Here is an 18,081-nt window from a genome sequence, read left to right on the forward strand (position 1 = left end):
CCGCTTTCGCTTGGGGCGGGGCTAGCGGGCGGGTGCCGCCCGGCAGCGGCTTCGGAGGTCGGCGCCCCCGACCCATCCGCATGGAGTCGGGGGTGCGCCGCGGCCGGACCACCGCGGGGGGACCGGCCTCGGCGACCCCGACGCCAAGGCACGAATTGGGGGCCGGAGCCGGGGCTGAGGCGCGGGCTCGCGGCCCCGGTGCCGTCGGAGCCCGCCGCTTCCTGCTCTGTCTTTACCTGGTGGGCTTCTTGGTGAGTGCGGGGGCTGGGAGCGAAGGGCGACTGCGTCCTGGACCTGGAACCCGATTGGGGGTGGCTTTTTTCTTGAAGCCCGAGTGGTTGAAGTCTCAGCGAGGGCTGGGAACCTGCGATCTCTGCCTGGTGGTGCCTCCTTACCTTTCAAGCCTCTTTTTGCCCCCAAACCTCTTTCACTCTGCGCCAGGTCACATTGCTCCCTTGCGGAGCCCAGTCCGCGGCTCCTCTGCCCCTCCTGCGATTTAATGCGCCCCCAGCACCAGCGTCTAGTGTGATTGAGCCCGGGCTCAAGGGTGACCCCAGGTGTTAGGTGCTGTGAAAGGTACAGAACACGCAGAGTGGATAGCTGGGCTCCTGAACAAGTTTGAGGGCCGTAGGTATAGTAGGAGTGAATACACGGGCCTTTTTGCCAGGCCCGGTCAGCGAAGTCACTGTTGATGACCTCACTTGGGCAGAATTAGGCACATTTTCATTAGGGCTCCTGATAGACTGAAATGTTTAAAAATGCAAACCATAGTGAATTATACCTGTGTTCTGCCTTTCAACAAACTGTTTATTGGGCTAAGCAGATTTGTTCTTTTTCATGATGTGTGTGTGTGTGTCCTGGTTTAATAAAGACAATTAATTATGAATTTTCCCCACTTAAAATGGAAAGCTTAGAAAGATGAATGTATGATAGGAGAAGTCATCCATCCATCCATCCATTTATTAGTCATAGAATTTCTGAAAACATTTTGTGTTGCCAGGGCTGTAGAGCTCCAGTCCCTGTAATACACAGTCTCTGCCAGGAAGAACTTAAAGTCTTACCAGAACGCTGTGTTGGTAGCTCATAGGCCATTATCTGCAGGAACCCTAGATCCAAGTACTCACTCTTCTTCTTCCAAGTCTAGACCCGGTTCAGTTGCCCTGGTTGTGAGCTGGTCTAGGTTAGGAGAGAACTGGGACGAGAACTCAGTAGGATTTCCTCTTTGCTGGTGTCACTGGGTAAAGACTGCCTTTGGGGGCCTTGAATAGTCTGCAAAGGCCCTAGGTCATGGCAAAGAGAAATTACTATTTTCTGCCCAGATGCAGGTTAAGACCTCTACTCTCCAGTATATTAGCCTCACTAGAGTTTGGGTACTGAACCATCAGTCTGTAACCATCCTTCTGTAAAGGTTTAATGTTGACTTAATAGTTGTTAAGACAATGATGAAAGCATTTTCCAAATCACTGTAAACACCACACCATGAGGCACTCAGGAGGGCTCCGGTTAACCTTGCTTCGCTTAGCCCCCACGGTTAACACTTCAGGTCAGAGCCTGGCATTCCTTAATCTTAGTTCAGTTTTAGAGTGCATGCAGATGCCTCTTCCACGTTCTATTCCAGCCATCCGCAATTCAAAACTATTGATGGTGAGTCGCCCTTGACGTTTCCGAGGGAGTTGGCTGCCATCCACCCTCTGGTAGAAGCTGGGGACTGTCCATCGGCTACTGCCTCCCTCCCTCAGACAGTACTACTATCTGGTTCTGCCAGATGAGAAGAATTTGAACCCTCACCTGGAAAGTCCAGGTGGGGACTTCAGAAAAACCAACATGACCTAAAATTCAAAATAGTTTGAATGTTTTAAATGAATCCACAGGCCATTCATTATAGTTGATCTTTCAGTACAGATTAGAATATTCAGAACATCTCCTGTGTTGTGTATGAACTGTGCACACAGCAAGTATAATTTAGCAAGCCTGATGTAAAATTGTAATAATTTGTTCAAGAGAGTTCTTAGGTCTCTAATATGTTCAGGGTAAAATGTAAGATTTCCCAAAAGTTAAAAGAGAGTAGGGATTTTTTTTAAATGGAAAATGTAAGCAATGTATGTGCAGCTTTGGATATCCTTGTAGGATCTAATGGCTCTTTGTTAGGTAACATCTAAGGAATATTATACATAACTTAGTTATTACTTTTATTATATAGAGATGTAAAGACCCCCTAAGACTTTTGGGGAAATGGTTTCAGATAATAAGAGAGGAAGGAAACAGGATTAAAGAAGTCATTTGCCAAAATGTTCTGTTTTTAGTTCTCATCTGGGCTTCCAGGTTTTAATTTGTTTAAGAAGGAAGATGAAGAGGACCTTCTAGGCCCCTTTTGGTTAGCATTATAAGATGGTGCTAAGACCTATGATTTCAATCCCTTCTTTCCTCCAGATACAGAGATTCATATTTTATTTCATCAGCTGTAGTGAAGTCTCATTCATTGTTACTGAGGCAGTTTGCTGATCAAGAAATATTTAGGTTCCTACCCTGAAAATCCTGAAACTTCTTAGTGTATTCATCAGTTTTTGTAGAGAGATGTAGATGTTCCATGAAAGGTTTAAGTGTCCCCTCTCGCCTGATTTCCTTATAAACGGTTACAAGCACATGACCAGTTGCCACATTCAAAATACATTCAAAGCCGGTGGTTTTGAAGAAAATGCAGATTCACAGCAAGAGAGGAGTTGCCTTTTCTGGTAAGGGGAAGACGAATTTAGAGCACAACTTCCTGAAAGACAATTCTAGAACACCAGCATCCATGGAAATAGTTAATCCTTTTCAGGCTCACAAAGCATTAAAATAATACTGATCACCAGTTATTACTTATGAGCCTGTTTTCTTATTACCTACCGTAAATTGCAGCCTACTTAATTATTTCTCTCCCATCCTTTACTTGAATGTTAAATAACAAGTCATACTGGGAATTTTTTGAAAAAGAAATCTTTTTGGACAATTGAGTTTCCTTTTCTGAAAGATGCAGAAAATTCATTAGGTTGCTGATGTATTTGGGGTCTTTTAAGTGATAGCGTATATCAGTAGGCTGATGAAAGAAGGCTGAGAGCCCCCAAAATTTAAGTAATCTTAAAATCAAAATAAGCTGTAGTTGAGGTAGTATAAATTTATGAACTACTTGAGAACACTAGATAGTAAGTATATGGCCATTTAAAGATGTAACCATGGAAAAGAGCCACTGAAAAGTACATTTAGAGGTTCCTGTTTCTAAAATTAGGTGAATGCACAGCCACCAGGAGAAGGGACAAGCAGAAGATTAACTGTGGGCCCTAAAGAAAAAATGTTTTTCATGCATTTCTTTCTATTTAAACCAGATTGATTATAAGGAAAGGAATTCTAGTTGAATATAAAGAAACCTGTGTGTGTGTGCAATGTGGTTTCCTTCTTCTACTCCAGTTGTTGCAAGTATCCAAGTGAAGTAGGGATGAGAACAAAACTTAAAGGAAAAATTAACAATCCTTCTGTTAACTCAGAATACCTAGCAGAAAGGATCAGTACTTATCCCTAGGACTGAAGAAAAGTGAAAATATATTTGAACTGCTGTTGTGTGTTAGATCTGTCTCAATCATTACATCTTTTAATGGACTTCATATTTCTACCAGACAGGTGTTATTATTACCATTTTTTGCAGATGACAGCACTGATGCTTGGTGACATTAAGTAACTTTCCAAGCATACATGCTTAGTAAGTAATGGAACTGGAACTTAGAACTGTCTGTGTAACCCCAGTGCCTGCACTTTCATTGACTTAGCTACAGAACACTGGATTTCCCCAGTACCCCATCCTTCTCTCTCCTTCCTGCTTTGCTGAGACCTTCTTTTCAGGTATTATTTTTAAGGCTATAAGCCACAGATTAGTTGCCTTCCCTATCAGGAGGAAATTCATATTATGAAGCAAATGCTGCTTTGTCAAGAAATAGGTATTGGGGCACTTGGGTGGCTCAGTGGGTTAAAGCCTCTGCCTTCGACTCAGGTCATGATCCTAGGGTCCTGGGATCAAGCCCCACATCGGGCTCCCTGCTTAGCAGGGAGCCTGCTTTCTCCGCTCTCTGCCTACTTGTGATCTCTCTCTGTCAAATAAGTAAATAAAATCTTTAAAAAAGAAAGAAAGAGGCATTATCCCTGCCTCCTTTCCCACTTCATTACACACAGACATTTTTTGTTTTTGTTTTTTATTGGAAAAACGTCTATAGCACATCCTCCTTGAGCATTAAGGATCAATCACAAGGAAGCTAAAGTCGCAATGATTCTTGGTCATGGTGGTCAGGCATTTATAGGTAGCAACTGTTAAAACATTGTATTTTGATTCTTTGATAAGTTTAATCCGATGGGTATAGCATACTGTAGAATTACGATTTCTTGTTTCCTCAAAATTAGATATTGGTTTATGTTTTTAATCAGTTTGTTATTAGGATTACCACTTTAAGAATACCTAAGCATCAGTTTCTAATTTGAGTTGATCAGTGTTTTGTTGTCTAGGATTTGTTCGGTGTCAGCATGGTCGTCCCTTTACTGAGCCTTCATGTCAAGTCTCTTGGAGCAAGTCCAACAGTTGCTGGAATAGTAGGTAAGTAGTTAATATTGTACATTTCAGAGCACCGAATTTTCAATCCTCTGGACTAAGAACCTAAAAAAAAAATCAGTCTTGATAGCTGAATATCATCCAAAGCTAAATTCAAAGTGGGCTAAAAGGAATTTTTAGAATACTTAGGAATGTTACCCTGGAGTGAATATAGTTCATCTTTTCCTAGACTACCTGTGTTCAGAGAGTTGTTGAGGGTTAGCATCATTTCTTTGCCCTCACCACCAGTTACATCACAGTTCCTCCCTGAGCCTCTCCAAGGAGCTGGCTGTGTGTGTCAAAGGGTAGGTACAAACTCCTGCCTGCGGGAACCAAAGAAATGTAATCTACAGAAATCAATTCACACAGCAAAGGGTCTCAGGGTGAGGCTTGACCACCACCAGTGCATCTTTGGGGGTTGTAAGGTTTCTCTGCCTGTGCAGCATAGAACCTCCATCTGAAAGTCCCTGATTTACCAAAGAGACAGGGCTTAGCAGGGCTTAGGACTATGCCAATTAATAAGGAATTGTTAAAAGACTAACAGCCCTTGACTATTCGCAAGCTGGATAAGCAGATGTTGGGAGATTGTGGTGGACACAGTATTTGGTAAGTCCTGCATGCCATGACTTGTATTTTCCTTGGAAAGTAGAATTATACTAGCCCCCACAGTGGCCCAAGGGTTTTTGTGAAGAGCAGAAGGGACATGTTATGTGCTATAATGGAGGTAAAGGCACTCTATAAAATTTTGTCAGTTCTTTATAAAACTAAAGCAGTTCGTAAAACCGGAATATTAGAGGCATATAAGAGGATACAGAAACTTTTAGACTTAGTAGAATTTTTGTAGAATTTGGATTTCTATTCCCCGAGTACTCTCTATTCTGTCTTCTCAGTTGGGGGTATGCATCCTTACAGAGCAGAAGCCTCTCTCAGAGACTGTGGGCAGCCCTTGCTGTAGTCTCTCTCCTACTTCCTTCAATTTTTGAGGTTTGTTTTTTGTTTTTTGTTTTTTTTTTTAAAGATTCATTTATTTGAGAGGGAGGAGAGAAAGAGCCCAAGCAGGGGGAGTGGCAGGCAGAGGGAGAAGCAAACTCCCCACTGAGCAAGGGGCCTGATGCAGGGCTCGATCCCAGGACCCTGAGATCATGATCTGAGCTGAAGGCAGACATTTAACCAACTGAGCCACGCAGGCATCCCTGAAGGTCTTTTAATAAAAATTGTATTGCTTTACCCTTCCAACTGAAAAAAAAAGGGGGGGATATCTCCTTTTTAAAAATGGTCTTCTTTTCCCCTAATGTTTTCCTGTTAATATCTGTGTAATTATTATCACATTGATCCATTTTCATGACGGGTCCAGCTGATTTTCTTGATGTTACTGATGTTTTTTTGTAGGCTCCTCTTATGGCATTCTGCAGCTCTTTTCCAGCACACTGGTGGTAAGTTGTCTCCCATCTGGCATCACATCTCGGTCACATTTGGGGGCATCTCCATGGTGGTGGTGGTTAAAGGTGGGGGTCAGAGGACTTTCTGTGTTCTTTGCTTTCTTCAGGGCTGCTGGAGTGATGTGGTTGGAAGACGGTCTTCCTTGCTGGTGTGCATTCTGTTCAGCGCCCTCGGTTATCTGATTCTTGGAGCATCTACCAATGTGTTCCTGTTTGCCCTGGCTAGAGTCCCTGTGGGTAAGTTCCTGCCCTTGGGTGTGTTTTCATTCAAAATAAACCAATTGTCTGTAAATGTATAAAGAGAGACCATTTTACCTGTCAGTGCCTTCTTTTTCTTTCTTTCTTTCTTCCTTTTTTTTTTTTTTTCTTAAGAATTTACTTATTTATTTGAGAGAGAGTGAGTCTGTATGAGCAGCTGGAAGAGCAGAGGGAGAGGGAGATAATTTCCAGCAAACTCTGCACTGAGCCACAGAGCCCCATGTGAGGCTGGATTCCAGGATCCTGGGATCGTGACCTGAGCTAAAACCAAGAGTTGGGTGCTTAACTGACTGAGCTGCCCAGGCTCTCCTGTTGGTCCCTTCTTGGTTACAGCTTATGTCAAGAGAGAATAATGGCAAGAGCGATTATAACTGGAACACCAGACGCTGCTGTTGAGGGAGGACTTGGTATCAGTCAGGCTCTGCTCAGATGAGCACAGCCACAGAGCTTGTCCATGACGGGCCCTGGAGCCTTCCCTGTCAGTATGAATCATTATACCATTGCACAGACCTGGCTCCTTCCCATCGCTCTCTCTACCTTCAGTCAGTAAGAATTTTTTAACTGTCTTTGGCCACCGCTGTGGTTATTATTCTTCCCCTTGGCCAACTTCTGGTTTTAAAATTGGGCTTCCTGACTTCAGATGGAGATCTCCCACTGTAGCTCTCTGGCAGCCTCCCGTAAATCCGGGGGATTTACTGCTGGTCGGGGGAGATACTAGGATGACAATGGTGTGGCTCTTGGGTTAGTTTCTGTTTCTAAACTGATCTTGAATGTTCCTGACATTTTCGAAATGGCTTTTATTTTGCCCGTTCTTTGAGCTGCCGCTGTTGACTGCTATCCTAGTGTGGTGGGTAGGGAGGCCCTGTGGAAGCTCTTTGTTCTCTCTTTGCCTTTCTCAGTTAGAACCCTGGAGTTTCAGTTTCTTTCTCCCTTGACTCAATAGAGCACCAATAGACTCAGCTGCCCTGGTGGACAAGTTTGCAGCCCTGGACCTCTGCCCCTAGTCAGTTAAGCTGTTCCTTTTCACCCAATGTCCCAAAGGAACAGAGCATAAAATAAGTACTTTTAACATATGGTTGATGATCAGCTCATTTGGGATTTTCACACCATTTCTGTGACATACATCCTTACTCTCCAAGTCTTTTGAGTTAACCCTTGAAAATTCATGCTTTGCCTTTCTTTTAACTCAAAAACCTGAAAATACTTACAAAGGTCTTCACTTTAAATTTGAGCTATCATCCTAACTCGCACCCCGCCCCACAAAAAATCCAACTGATGGCTGCTCTATGTGCATTCGGAGTCAAAGTTATTGTACATACTTGGTTTGAGTTGCAGTGTTAAATATAATACACTCCACCATTCAGCATTAAGGCTGTTTGTAATTCTAAAGAACTACAGAGTAATTGGCCCTGTATACAATAGGTTGAAATTTATAGAGAAGATTAAAATGTTTTTATTTAATATGAAATGAGCCTGCTTTGAGTAGTGATAGTTCCACTAACATATGTCTTACTCTTGGCTAACAGGAGAGCTACACATAAAATTCTCTCCTGCCATGGGAACTTCTACAGTGTTTGGTTGGCCCAGGAATATGAGGGAGCCCTGGGGGAGCCTTGCAAGGGTTATGCTGTACAATGTCATGTAGGTTCAGGTCCTTGGATCTGAAGGTGAGCCTGACAGAGTTTGAAGTACCAGAGGTAGACACATGGTTTTCCCCTCTTCTCTCTATCCCCTAGCCCAGCCTCTAGAAGGTAACAGGAAGCTAGTCTGGGTCACCTTCACCACAGTCCTCCTTCCCCGGGTATGTAAGGTGAACTCAACATCGGTATCATTTCAGAAATAATTACAGGATCTCTGCTAGGCCTTTTACGAATCATCTTCCAGCCTGGTCCTTTCTCACATTAAAGGAAATAGATCTAGAGACAATCTGTCTACTTCTAAGACAGGTTTGTAAGTTTGCTTCCCATAGAGTCTGGTTATCAGGCAAATATCCGCTCTAATGTTTACACCCAGTTGGATATAGAACCCAGGAGCAGGGTGCAAGCCAAGAGATGTACAGAGTGATGCTTCTTTCAAGGAAATCACTGGAAACCATTGTGTTGCATCAGAGTTAGGAGCACGGCAGGCCGACCTGCCAGCAACACTGACTGAACTGCTGCCATGTATTGCCAGCGTGACGGGCAGCATACGGTACCAGAACCCCTCAGTCTGTTTATTCAACATATGGGGGTATGGCTACAGACAAGTCAAATACATCAGCAGAAGTATGAGGAATATAAAGCTGCTATATACACTTTAATCTCTTATTAAGTCATGTCCCACCTTTCAGTTTGTTTAGTCAACCAATTCATAAACCTCTTGCTAGGAGAAAATCAGTTGGTAGTGTCTAGATGACCATGTCATCATGTTTTTATATTCTTCCTCACTCCCTGTCCTTCCCTGCTCTCTTCCTCTCTAGCAAGTTATCACCTGTACCCATGTACACACATACACACACTCTATGAAGAGAGGTCCATTTGTGGGGTTTTTTGCTCTCTGATCCTTGCATTATTCTCAGGGTCAGGGTCAGGATTAATGCTGAACATACAGTAGGCATGCACGAATGTTTACTCACTGAGTGAATGAATGAAGAATGATACATCTCTGTAGAGAAGTGACCACGAATTACACTTGGCTAACAGAAAACTGGAGATACTGGGATGTCAGTGTGGACGGTGGGAAAGCAGGGGATGCAGGGCTTGACTCCCAGGAATAAGGTAGCCAACTAGGACTGTGGGGCTAGATCAGGAGTCCAGTCACAGTGGGATGAAAGTACAAACCTTAGAGGTTCAAAGAGAATGGAGACCAGAACTCCCATCTGTGATAGAGATGAAATGCAAGTTCACATCCAAGATTCTTTTGGTCTGAAAAATGTTACAGAGCATGTTTCTTATCCCCTTGCAGGTATTTTTAAACATACCCTCTCCATCTCAAGGGCTCTGCTTTCTGATCTGGTTGCAGAGAAAGAACGGCCACTAGTAATTGGACAATTCAATGCGGCATCTAGTGTGGGCTTCATCTTGGGCCCCATGGTTGGTGGATATCTTACGGAACTAGAAGGTGGATTTTATCTGACAGCCTTCATCTGTTTCTCTGTCTTCATCCTCAATGCTGGTATGTTGACGTTTCATCCTAAGAAGGCTGTTTGGTTTATGCATTCATACTGACCCATCTACCTGCTTTACTTTTATCTCCTTACACTTTGTTGTTCTTAAAATAGGCAGAGTTTTTGTTGTTGTTACACTGCTATGATAGTTTCAGGTGTGCAATTTAGTGGGTCAGCAGTTCTGTACATCACTCAGGGCTCATCCTGATACGTGTACTCTTAATCCCCTTTACATTCGAATAGGCAGATTTATTTTTCAAAGTTGGTCACCTCGTCTCCTGCTGCAGACCACCTGCCCATGTCTTCCCATCATGCTTAAAGCATGTATATGTCTCATATAGCATGTGGATGGGCAAGCCCTGCCCCCCACCCTTCCATCTGCTCCAGCCACACTGGCTTCCTGGTCAGCCTCACACATGCCAGACTCATTCCCACAGGAAGGCACTGCAATTTGCTCTTTCCCCCACCTACAACATTCTTCCCACACACCTTTACTGGGTCTTTCTTTGTTTTGTTAATTTTTTTAAAAATTTTATTTATTTATTTGACAGAGAGAGATCACAAGTAGGCAGAGAGGCAGGCAGAGAGAGAAGGGGAAACAGGCTTCCCATTCAGAGAGCCCAATGTCAGGCTCCATCCCAAGACTCCATCCCAAGACTCTGAGACCTGAGCTGAAGGCAGAGGCTTAACCCACTGAACCACCCTACTGGGTCTTCCTTATCATTCGAGTGTCAAATATTTGCTTCCTTGGAAAGGCTTTTCCTGATGATTCTATTACACATAACTCCGGTTTCTTTACAGCACTTCTGAAATTATATTATCCATTTGTTTTCTTGCTTATATTCTCTCCTCCCTACCTCCCCACACATTCTGTTAGAAACTAAATGCCACAGGGTAGTCATTTTCTCACCGTTGTCACTCCTGCCCAGAACTGGCCAGGCATAAAGCCAATGTTCAATAACATTGGATGAATAAAAGAACACTTACTGGACTATGAACTCCTTGGAAGCAGGGCCAGTCGCCTAAAGCCAAGAGGATAAACCTCTTTGCCTAGAGACTGGTACCTTCCTGAGCCTTAGATAAACAACTTCAGAAACAAGAGGATTTGTTCATGTTACTCAGTTTTCCTTAAATTTAATGATAGCCTACTCTACTACATCTTTTTTAGTCTTTGTATTCAAGGCTCCAAGTTGCATGATGGATTCCATGTTGAGCTAGGATATCACACTCAGGAAACAGAGCTCAGGAGTTCAATGTAAATTGTCATACGAATACTTTATGATCTCCTGCCAGAAGTTTAACCTGTAACCTCGGCTGGGAAGTGAGGTCTGACGGATTAGTGCAAATCTAGATAAAATACCTGAAGCCCATGACTGACTGGTGTGGCCAGGTACCTTCCCACATGAAGGAATGTGATGAATGTGATAGCTCTCCAAGTCAGAAGTCAGGGTATAAACGAAGACTGTGATCATGGGCTTCTGTTTGGGATTCTCCAGCGATGATGCTGTTTAATATCATGCCCTCACCTAAGCCTGTGAGTGGATCTGAGTCAGTCAGGGATAGTTCAGCCACAAGTGTTCTCAACCGCAATGGCTAAAAATAGTAATAGGGATTTCTTGTGCATTCTTAAGAAATTTAGAGGTCAGCAGGCCAAGCTGATGCAGAGAATAGCAGGGGAGAGTGATAGGGGCAGGCCAATGGACAGTGTCTCACACTGGGCTTTGCCTTCCAGCGCAGTGAACAGTGTATTGCGTTTTTTCCCCTCAGTGACTGGCTGTTTTCTTAAACCTCTTTTACCCCTTCAGCTTCTCATATCCTCATTCTGATAGGCCACTTTGCCTGAGAAGGGCCTTTTTTATGTCTTTTGTGGCATGATTTCTGATTTCTTGGTTAAGAACTTAGACTCTGGAGTTTGACAGATTTGGATTCAGATTCTTGCTGTGCCACTTTTTAGTGTGGGCCTTGAGCGAGTTGCCTCAGTTTACTCATACATAAAATGGGATAACAACACTCCCAGTCTTACTAGGGCGAGCCCGGGAGGTCTTGCATGCGAGCAGTTCACCCCGCTGTGTCAAGAATACTGCATTCTCAGTAAACATCAGTTGCTGTCATCATTATCATTTTTATTATTTTAATTATACTCTTGGTCTCAGTCCACGGGGGCGATAGCCCTTTCATATTTTTATCAAGATTGTGTAAAACGTCTAAGGGCCCTTGCAAAGATAAGAAGTGGTAGAAAGGCCAGGCCTGCATCCTCATGTGGTTAAGTTTTCTGTCATAAATTAGTCCCTAGTGAGTAGTCCCCCTCGACTGTGGAGAAACCACACACACAGATGTGGTTGCTGAAAACATGACAGCATGAAGCGGTCTGAAGGGCCATGGTCCAGTTGAATTTAAGTGTGGAAGGACCAAAAACTCCACAGAATGAGTTTGGAAAAAATGTCCTAGCTGGAATTCAGTTTCAAGAAATTTGGGGGCATGGATTGGCAGTAGGTCCTTCTATTTGGATGGCATGGGATACATAAAACGACCAAGGCAGGAATGCACCAGTCATAAGGGTGGAAGTAGGATTATCTGAGTAGGAATTGGGCTTCTCTGTAAGATCATACATCATGGTCTGTGAGAATGGTACCCCAAAATATTTTGAGGTGTGACTTGCAAAAGCACATGGTGGGCCCTGACAGGGGGCAGAGCCAAGCAGTTGCTTCCTGACAGGTCACTGGTGTCAAGCTGCCCCACTTCCCACAAGCCGAGGCCGGCAGCCTCTGCTCACAGAGTGAGCTTCCCCCAGCACAGTACTCACCTGTAATCCAATTGCTGTGTTTTACTTGTCCAAACCCCCTTTTAGACTTAAATTCCTTGAGGGCAGGGATGTTATAGGCCTTGTCTTGTTAATATATTCCTACTGTTTAGCACAGACCTTAGCATTTAGGAAGCATAACTACTCAGAATGTGATGCAGTGTGGGTGGGGAGTGGATGGGAGGGTGGATGGATGGGGAGGCAAGACGGTGGACAGGCACGGAGTTAGAAAGGTAGTGAATTTAAATATACAGCATGAGAATTTCGGTACCCCATGATACAGGAAACCATCATGGGCTCTTGAGCCGGCGAAAAAAGTGAACATTTTGTAGGTATAGAATTTTTCTAAGGTGAAGAGTGGATTTCTACCATCAAAATGGAGTAGAAGTAGCTGTGGCCATGGTTAAAAACTGGATTCAAAGACAGAGGTTAGTAAATGTACTAATACAAAACTACAGCATAGAAATCTCGTGCACATACGTGCTCCTCCCCCGGATTGCGGGCACCCTGCGAGTCCGGGCGTGCAGCCGACAGATCCCATGCCGTCCTACCAGGTCTGGTTTGGCTGTTTCCCTGGTGCGAAGCTCAGCTCTCCAGTGCAGAGAAAGACCAGCCAGCGAGGAGGAACTCTGCACCCTGGGGAAGGAGAGATGGTCACGGGCATGAAACCGCCACCCGTCCCGGGAGCACAGTCCGCACCAGACCTGCCAGGCCGCCCTGGCTGGAGTTCGCGTCCACACTGCGCGACATGAAGAGCCTGATTTTTTCCGAGATGTGGGACATCTTCGCCGTGCGCTTGCTGATGGCAGTGGCGGTCATGCTCTACTACAGTAACTTCGTGCTGGCGCTGGAGGAGCGCTTTGGGGTGCGGCCGCGGGCGGCCGGTTACCTCATCAGCTATGGCAGCGCGCTGGGCGCCCTGGCCGGTCTGGCGCTGGGGCCCCTGCTGCGGCTGTACGGGCATGACGGCCACGCCCTCCTGCTGCACTCCAGCGCGCTCACCTGCCTGCTGCTGCTGCTGCACGCCTCCGCCCGCTCCGTGCCCGTGGCCGTGCTCTGCTCCTCGCTGCTGGCCGTGTCCACCGCCGTGGGCAGGACCTGCATCACCGACCTGCAGCTGGCCGCAGGCGGGGCGCAGGCCAGCGGCACGGTCATCGGCGTGGGACAGTCCGTGACGGCCGTGGGCCGGATCATCGCCCCGCTCCTCTCCGGGCTAGCGCAGGAGGTGAGCCCATGTGGGCCCCCCAGCCTGGGGGCTGTCCTGGCCCTCGTGGCGATTTTCCTAATGTCACTCAACAGAGCCCGCTATGGTGGTGCCGGTGGTGGGAGTGACAAATTAAAACGTGAGTAGAGTGGAACTGGATAGAAGAAACCAACTCTGAGGCCATGAGGAAGGGACAGCGGCCAGGAAGGGTGGTTCCCCAGCAGGTGTGCTTTGTTGGGAGACTCCCAGGTCCAGCCTGCAGGGTGATCAGAAGTCAGAGCCTTGTCGAAGGGGAAAGTATTAAATCTTATGTAGAAGTCTCCTCTTCAAACCCTGCCGGTGGGGTTCAGATTTTCCAGGGGGAAACACTACCAGCTTCAGGACGAGAAGGTGGTGGTGAGATAACAGAAGGTGATAGGCCCTCCGCTAAGTAAAAACAGGGTAACCCATTAACAAAGTGATCCGCTGGGACACAGGCTTCGTGTCACACTGTATAAACCAAGGGTTTTTGTGCTATCAGAAGCCTAGAGATTGAATAAGCTGCTTTATTGAAATTAGCCTGTACCTTTCTCAAGTCCTAACAAGATTCTACCTGGGAGGCTGGGGAAAGATCACACGGCTGCCTCAGCCCCCAGACACTGGTTCTGGGGGCCCAGGGGAGGCCCAGAAACCTGTATTTAATAAGCGACACTTGCACTTCCTCATGGAGGTAGAAGAAGGATCATTTAGAGACATACAGGTTTGGATTCAAGTCAAAGCCAGAGACTTGGTTGTGTTTATTGATAGCTAACTCAGTTTGAAGTATTAAGATTATGTGATCCTGAAACATTACCTTCTCCCTAGATCTTAGCAGTCACGCTCTGTAATAGGAGAAGCAGGTTCATGGAGCCTGTCCCCTGTGTCTATTGCTTCGGAGGCCCTGTGCTCTGCAGAGAGCTGAGGTTGTCACTGTGGCTAGTTCTCCCTGGATATCAGGCATGAACTGCTCCCGGAAGCCAGGGCTCCATTAGGCTGCATGGGTTGGATGATGGTAGAGCACAGTGGAGAAGACAAAGTACAGGAATGCCTTTAAGAGGAGCATCTCATGCAGGTAAGAGAGTCAGGTGCCATGCCTCATGAGACAGACTTAACTACAGTATCTTATGTTGAAAGTCATTTCTTTTCTCTCACTTTAATATCATACCTGAGAACAAAAGAGCTACACACTGATCTACAGGGAAATGCCTTTTCCTAGGCCTAGGCTTAATGGTCATTACAAAAGTAGCATGCCAGGGTCCAACTGGTAGGCTCAGAGGGAAGGTTAGCACAAAAACACAGGGAAGCATTTGTGTGATTCTTGCTACTTGGATAATGTCACCTGTTAATAATAATTATATTGGAGCCGCCTCTCGTTTCCTCATGCAAACTACCGAAGTTCACATTCCTCTCATTCTTTTTCATTGGTCCACTGGGAAATTAATCTTGTTTTCAACCAACACACGTATAATTGTAAATGTATTGTATGAAAGCAGAAAAAAAAAAGTTTCTCTAGTTTTAGAAGTTGTGTATGGGTTAAACCCAAATGTTTAAGATAATTAATTGGATGTCTGAAGATTGTCCTTTCTCCTATCTAGCTACAAGGAAAATACTAACTTTTTATGAAGTGTTGTGATTGTGAAGTGCTAAGTGCTTTTGAGGAAAGCAAAATATAATACAAAATGGTGTGGCCCTTAAGGAGCACACCAAATTGGCATAGAGCTTAGACTCAAAGGACAATAAGTAATCAAGGGTTTATGCAATGAAGTTGAATTTCTCCGAAGATTATCTTTTCTGTGCACTCAGAAACAGGCAAGTTTCTTAGACATTCTTTAATGTAGTCATTATTAAATTTTTGAAATCCTAGCACTTTATTTTTGAGGTTAAATAAAGCCTATACTTAAGTGGGTAGAAGAAGAATAAATGAAACAAGATGGGATTGGGAGGGAGACAAACCATAAGTGACTCTTAATCTCACAAAACAAATTGAGGGTTGCCGGGGGGAGGGGGTTTGGGAGAAGGGGGTGGGATTATGGACATTGGGGAGGGTATGTGATTTGGTGAGTGCTGTGAAGTGTGTAAACCTGGTGATTCACAGACCTGTACCCCTGGGGATAAAAATATATGTTTATAAAAAATAAAAAATTAAAAAAAAATAAATAAAATAAATAAATAAATAAATAAAGCCTATAAATTTATTAAGGCTTTACAGTTACCAGATAAATGGGAATGAAAACCAGGGTTGATCTTCATATAGAGAGTAGAGAAACATTTTTGCTATTGTCCACACTCAAGTGGGGTTTTTTTTAGATAATTATTATGCAGACATACCTCATTCCATTGCATTTCATTTTATTGTGCATCGCAGATACTGCATTATTTTTTTTTTAACCAGTTAAATTTCGTGGCAACCATGTGTTGAGAAGTTTATTTGCACCATTTTTCCACCAGCATTTGCTCACTTTGCGCCTGTGTCACATTTTGGTAATTCTCACAATATTTTAAACTTTTTCATTATATTTGCTATGTTGATGTGTGATCAGTGATCTTTGATGTTACTGTTATAATTGTTTTGGGGTGCCATGAACCGCACCCTTATAAGGTGGTGAATTTAATCCATAAGTGTATGTGTTCCAAGAGCCCCACCAACTGGCTGGTCACCCATCTCTTGCCCTCTCCTTGGCCCTCTATTTCTTAAGATGCAAAAATACTGAAGTCAGGCCAGTTAACAACCCTACAGTGGCCTGGTAAGTGTTCAAGTGAAAGGAAATGTCAGCCGATGTGGCAAACTTCCTTGTTGTCTTATTTTTAAAAATTGCCACAGCCACCCCAGCCTTCACCAACCACCACCCTGATCAACCCTGAGAAAAGACCCTCCACCAGCAAAAAGATTGACAGTTGCTAAAAGCTCAGATGGTGGTTGGCATTTTTTTAGCAATAAAGTCTTTTTAATTAAGGTATGTACATTGTTTTTTTAGACATAATGCTACTGTAAATTTAATAGACTATAGTATAGTATAAGCATAATTTTTAATGTATATTAGGAAGCCAGAAAATTCATTTGACTCACTTCATTGCAATATTTAACTTTATCGCAGTGGTCGGGAACCAGGCCACAGTATCTCTGATGTATGCTTCTACCTCTCCTTAAAATGTCTGATGTGTGGATATTCCGACGTGTGTTCCAGAACCAGCAGTGTCCACGTTCCCCTGGAGCTTGTTAAACATGCACTCACACCCCAGCACGGACCTGCTGGGAACCATTCTCAACAAAATCCCCAGCTGCTCTGTGTGCACAGTAAACTTTGAAAACCACTGTTCTGTAGACAGTTTTTGTATAATTTATGGACTATGATCTCAGGGAAATTAAATCTGTTCCACTAAAGTTTGTGTTGTTTTGTTTTTTAGTCCCTGAGCAACTTCCATAATAATGTCCAAAGTATTTAGATTGAGCCACATGAAATTGCTACTTTTCTAGGTCAAAATTACCTGAAGTTTCACATAGTTCAACTTAATAGTATATGGAATCTTATTTTAGGGGCATTGAACTTGCCTCAAAAGTTTATAAAGAATATGGCATCCTTTCAGCATTTTACCAACCCCAGTTGCTAAGTTTTGTGAATGAGCCTCAGGGTTTTGGGTTCTAGAAGATTTTGGAGGGATGGTATACCTCTGCGCTCATGTCCAGAGAGCGGTGAGCAGAAATCAGAAAGGGAGTGGGGCATGTTTGGCCAGGGCAGTAACATTGGCAAGGCTCCAAAACCCAAGTGTGTGAGTCAAAAGTTAAGCCTGCAGCAAACAGAAGGGGCAAGAATCAATGGTTCTGGCTTCATAGTAGAGTCACCTGATGCCCAGAGCCTGCCCTAGACCTCTAGAACCAGACTCCAGAGTGCCTCAGAGGTGAGAGTCCCTGAGTTAGATCGTGAAGTAGTTCATGGACCATGCTCAGGAGTGAGCTTTTATTCCCACAGCTGAGGGGGAGCCACTGAAGAATTCATGCTGGTGAATGCTCCGTGGACTTGATGTTAAAGATCCCTAGAGGGCAGTCATCCAAGGGGGATGGCAGGGAGAAGTCACGGGCACTGAGGGAATCAGGTAGGGCACGAAATCTGAAAGGCCTAGGGACCGTCAGCTTATGACCTCCGGGGAGGTACTGGATGGCAGAGCTTAGACAAGGTTAACTAGTAATGAGTGTTGAGACATTCTGCCCCGTCCTCTGTTAGCTGTAAGAGAACATGTGTGGGCAATTATGATAGACTGTTCCCTGCATGTCCTGAATATTAGGAGACGTCTTTTCTGTGGGACACTTTTATAAGAAGTTTAGACACCTGTGGGGGAGCCCTGGGGGAGTCAATCCGCTTAGGGGAAATTTCCAGCTTTGGGGCACCTGCTAGAAGGGATAGCTTTTTATTTGGAATGTACAGTAAAAGCCAGCATGGTGATTTCCCATGTCCTATTTCCTCTGGAAACCTTAGCCTTCCAGAAGTCTCTGAAATAAGATTCCCACAGATCTAGCCAGGATGATGTATAATGTAGCTCTTCTCAGAACAGGGTGATGGACTGAGAAAAATTGTTTTTCTGTCCTAAAATTGTATTTTCCCAAAGAACTTT

The 18,081-nt window shown here is 44.4% G+C and overlaps 1 protein-coding gene across 4 annotated transcripts; it reads left to right on the plus strand.

The window, feature by feature from the left end:
- Window positions 1-16: 16 nt before the first annotated feature.
- MFSD9 (major facilitator superfamily domain containing 9) lies at window positions 17-16,855 on the plus strand. 4 transcript variants are annotated; one of them, XM_059134396.1, is made up of 7 exons: window positions 17-251; window positions 4,528-4,615; window positions 5,999-6,042; window positions 6,156-6,285; window positions 9,250-9,459; window positions 12,806-13,476; window positions 16,569-16,855. In XM_059134396.1, the coding sequence occupies exons 1-7, from the start codon at window positions 81-83 to the stop codon at window positions 16,596-16,598; spliced, it is 1,344 nt and encodes a 447-aa protein (XP_058990379.1). In that variant the 5' UTR covers window positions 17-80; the 3' UTR covers window positions 16,599-16,855. The 4 variants fall into 4 exon arrangements, with proteins under 4 accessions (XP_058990379.1, XP_058990377.1, XP_058990378.1 ...); XM_059134394.1 differs by lacking the exon at window positions 16,569-16,855 and having other exon boundaries at window positions 12,806-15,363; XM_059134395.1 differs by lacking the exon at window positions 16,569-16,855 and having other exon boundaries at window positions 9,307-9,459; window positions 12,806-15,363.
- Window positions 16,856-18,081: the final 1,226 nt, after the last annotated feature.

The sequence above is a fragment of the Mustela lutreola genome, chromosome 9 (assembly GCF_030435805.1).
Source record: "Mustela lutreola isolate mMusLut2 chromosome 9, mMusLut2.pri, whole genome shotgun sequence".
NCBI classification, from domain to species: Eukaryota; Metazoa; Chordata; class Mammalia; order Carnivora; family Mustelidae; genus Mustela; species Mustela lutreola.